The 3,811-nt window shown below is 65.5% G+C and overlaps 3 protein-coding genes across 4 annotated transcripts in view; 2 read left to right on the top strand and 1 right to left on the bottom strand.

Annotated features, from left to right (window-relative positions):
• The window catches only part of EVPL (envoplakin), a 19,075-nt gene extending 17,954 nt beyond the window's left edge, over window positions 1-1,121 (top strand). Inside the window, 1 exon segment of the mRNA XM_015559211.1 lies at window positions 8-1,121. Coding sequence (XP_015414697.1) covers window positions 8-859 — 852 coding nt within the window. The 3' untranslated portion in view covers window positions 860-1,121.
• The window catches only part of ACOX1 (acyl-CoA oxidase 1, palmitoyl), a 42,533-nt gene that overhangs the window by 3,703 nt on the left and 35,019 nt on the right, over window positions 1-3,811 (top strand). The window lies entirely within an intron of this gene.
• CDK3 (cyclin-dependent kinase 3) lies at window positions 1,279-3,810 on the bottom strand (the record flags this gene model as incomplete). Its single annotated transcript, XM_006756389.2, has 5 exons — window positions 1,279-1,987; window positions 2,926-3,129; window positions 3,268-3,369; window positions 3,453-3,623; window positions 3,697-3,810. Coding segments are annotated over 5 exons (717 nt in total), but the record flags the coding sequence as incomplete, so codon positions are not given.

Raw genomic sequence — 3,811 nt, 5'->3', positions numbered from 1 at the left:
CATCGAGACGGCCCTGCAGTGCCGGCGCATCTCCAAGGAGGAGTACCACCTCTACCGCAACGGCAGCCTCCCCATCTCCGAGTTCGCCCTGCTCGTGGCTGGGGAGACCAAGCCCTGCCCCTCGCTCTCCATCGGCTCCATCATCTCCAAGTCCCCGCTCACCTCCCCGGGCCACCAGAGCGCCGGTTCCTTTTCTCCCGGCTTCTCCTTCGGGCTTGGCGACGACAGCTTCCCCATCGCCGGCGTCTACGACACGACCACCGACAACAAGTGCACCATCAAGACGGCCATGGCCAAGAACATGCTGGACCCCATCACCGGGCAGAAGCTGCTGGAGGCCCAGGCGGCCACGGGGGGCATCGTGGACCTCCTCAGCCGCGAGCGCTACTCCGTGCACAAGGCCATGGAGAGGGGGCTCATTGAGAACACCTCGACGCAGCGGCTGCTCAACGCCCAGAAGGCCTTCACCGGCATCGAGGACCCCGTCACCAAGAAGAGGCTGTCGGTGGGCGAGGCCATCCAGAAGGGCTGGATGCCCCGGGAGAGCGTGTTCCCGCACCTGCTGGTGCAGCACCTGACCGGGGGGCTCATCGACCCCAAGAGGACGGGCCGCATCCCTGTCCCGCAGGCCGTGCTGTCCGGCATGATCAGCGAGGAGCTGGCCCAGCTCCTGCAGGACGAATCCAGCTACGAGAAGGATCTCACCGACCCCATCTCCAAGGAGCGGCTGAGCTACAAGGAGGCCATGGGGCGCTGCCGGAAAGACCCCCTGAGCGGCCTGCTGCTCCTGCCCGCGGCGCTGGAGGGGTACCGCTGCTACCGCTCCGCCTCCCCCACTGCGCCCTATGCGCTGCGCTGATGGGGTGACATCATGGGAGCGTCTATGGGGGGAGGGGAGACTGCAGGCACCCCGCACCCCAGAGCAGCCTCCCCCAGGGGGTGGGTCTTCCCTGTCTGACCCCTGTTCTGTTACCCAGCGTCCATGGTGTTGGGCTCCCTCCCCTGACTCGGTGCCCAATCCATCCCAGGCCCCGACATCAGCAGATCTGTTCCTCCCCACCCTGTCCTTGCAATAAACGAATTCTCCCAGCGTCTCGTTCGCCTTTGGGAGGCAGAGTGAACCTGTCTGGGGATGAGTCCTTCCCACATGCGGGGTGGGCACGCCCACTGGGTGCTAGCACTGGGTGCCCCTGACTCGGATGGATGTGCTGGCCGGCCATGGAAGGAGGGCGCAGACGGGCAAGTCCCTGCTGTGCCCCCAGCAGAGAAACACGGGGACACTCAGAGCATCACTTTTATTTCCTGCTCTTCAATCCAGACGCAAACAAATGTACACATATCCTAGGTGACAACTACTTAGAACAGCCACACACACCAGTACCAGGAAACGTCCCCTCTCCCGCACCCTCCTTCCTGTTAAACTTGGGACTCAACTCTTCCCCCAAACATTTTAAATCCAAAAGACCAGCAGAGGGCGCCCTTCCCCTCAGGGTCTGGCCCTGCAGCCAGGGCTGGGCCCTCGAAGGGCGGAGGAGCGCCTTGCGCACAGCAGTATTGGCGGGCCAGGCTTCCTGCTTTCCCTGGCCTGCTGCCCCCGTGCCAGGAGACCCAGGGCCTATCACACCCCCTCGCACACGGAGCTTCTGTGCCCCCGTCTGGAAACGGCACCGTCGAACCCAACAAACAACACAGGAACTCGCTAACTTGTTGGCAGGATGAACCCAAACTCAGCCCTCTGCCGGCTGATGCAAATTCCTTAGAGCTCTGCCCTCTCCCCAAACATGGCCCCCTTCTCGGGGAGCCGTGAGGAGGCGGCGGGCGGCAGCTGGAGGGAGGCTCTGCGGCGGCGGCCTCGGCATCCTCAGCGGCAGACACGCTCCAGCACACACTGGTGGGGGGCCAGGGAGGTCTCCGTGGACGAGAAGTACGGGTGGGCCAGGGCGCCTTTGGCCGAGATCCGCTGGCTGGGGTCGTACTGCAGGAGTTGCTGTGAAGGGAGGAGGGGGAGAGGAATTAACCCCCCGCCCCCCGGGCTGGAGGGCCCCAGCCCCAAAGGGCTGCCTTCAGACCCAGAACTGCACAGAGCGCCTCCTCCCAGCTCATGAGCCGCTCCGGACACTCCCAGGACGTGGAGACCAAGACTCAGTCCGGGTCCAGCCCTGCTAAGCCGTCTCCCCTCTGTGCTGCGACTTCCAGGCCCCATCTCCTATCGCTGAGACAGACTTCTCTCTGTACCAGCAAGTGGGGGCCAAACCTGCCGGCTGGGGCAGGAGCTCCCAGACCCTCCTCCCAGCCAGGCTGCGGGAGGAGGAGCCAGGACAGTGGGGCTGCTGGCACAGGCTTCTGGAAAGTGGGACGTGTGGCCTGACGATGGAAACAGCCCCGCCTGCCTCGGCCCGACACCAGTGAAAGGGCGAGAACGAGGCGGCTCTGCTCAGGCCTCGGGGGTCCGGCCTGGCCAGCCCGCGGGGTCCGGATGGTGCAACAGGAGGGTGAGCGAGGACAGCCTGGCGTGGGAGTAACGTGTGGAAGGCACGGCGGGCACACTGACGCAGGAGGGGTGGTCCCTGCCCGGAAAAGCTCAGTTCCCATGGGGTCATAATGACCACGGGAAAACGACCAAGGACACAAGGCAACTGAGGGAAAAGGGCCAGGATCCCTGCAAAACCCCGCAGAGCCAACTAGCAGACAGCCGTTTAGAAGGAACGGTGAACGCTGGACTTGCCATGGGCGAGGTCTCCAGGTGGAACAGTCAGTCTGCCCAGGGACAGGCAAGCCAGTGCGGGCAGGGGTGAGAAAGGAGGCCAGCCTGGACTTGGGGAGCCGGGGTGGCCTGCGGCACCGGCCAACAGAAGGGACACTTGTGGCGGGAGCAGCAGCTGGAGCAGGAGGCCTCGTGCCCTCCCGCCACCGCCCGGGACCCACCTGGAGCAGGTCCTTGCCCTCTGGCTCCAGATTGGGCACCACATCCTCCAGCCCCTTCCGGGTCCACTTGGGGAAGCTGCCCTTATAGTCAGGCAGCTGGGTGACTCCCGGCCACGTGGCTTCGCTGGGCGTCCCCAGGGTCCGAAAGATGCGAAAGAGCTGGTCGATCTCAGAGTCTCCAGGGAACAGAGCTTTGCAGGTCACCTGACGGGGGAAGAGGAGAGGTGTGGGGCCCACGCCCTCATCCCTGGGAACCCAACACCAGAGCAGAGGCCAGACCAGCTGCTAAGGCCCGGGCCCCAGTCCCTAGCCAGTCCCTTCATGCCCCGCCTGCCCCTCTACCATCTCCGCGAAGATGCAGCCGACGCTCCAGATGTCCACCGCTGTCGAGTAGAACTTGCTGCCCAGGAGGATCTCGGGGGCGCGGTACCAGAGCGTCACCACCTGCGGGGGCCGGGCGAGGGGTCACTCAGGGCAGCCGAGGGCGCCGGGGCTCCCCTTCGGCCGCCTGCCCTCCCGCCCCGGACCTCGTGGGTGTAGGTGCGCAGGGGCACCCCGAAGGCCCGCGCCAGCCCGAAGTCCGCCAGCTTGATGGCGCCCAGCTCGTTGATGAGCAGGTTCTGCGGCTTCAGGTCGCGGTGGATGACGCGGTGCGCGTGGCAGAAGTTCACCCCCTGCAGCAGCTGGAAGAGGTAGCTCTGGAGCAGGGAGGGGGGCCGGCTGAGCGCGGCGCTGGCTGAGCGGGGACCCCCCGGGGCCGCCCCCCCATACCTTGACCAAGTGCAGCGGGAGCTCGGCCACGGGGGTGGCGTCCATGAACTTCTTCAGGTCCTGGCTGAGGAACTCAAACACCAGGTACAGCTTCTTCTCGCTGTGCACCACGTCC

Source organism: Myotis davidii, unplaced genomic scaffold (genome assembly GCF_000327345.1).
Source record: "Myotis davidii unplaced genomic scaffold, ASM32734v1 scaffold274, whole genome shotgun sequence".
Classification (NCBI taxonomy): Eukaryota; Metazoa; Chordata; class Mammalia; order Chiroptera; family Vespertilionidae; genus Myotis; species Myotis davidii.
This window is presented reverse-complemented; position numbering and strand designations above follow the sequence as displayed.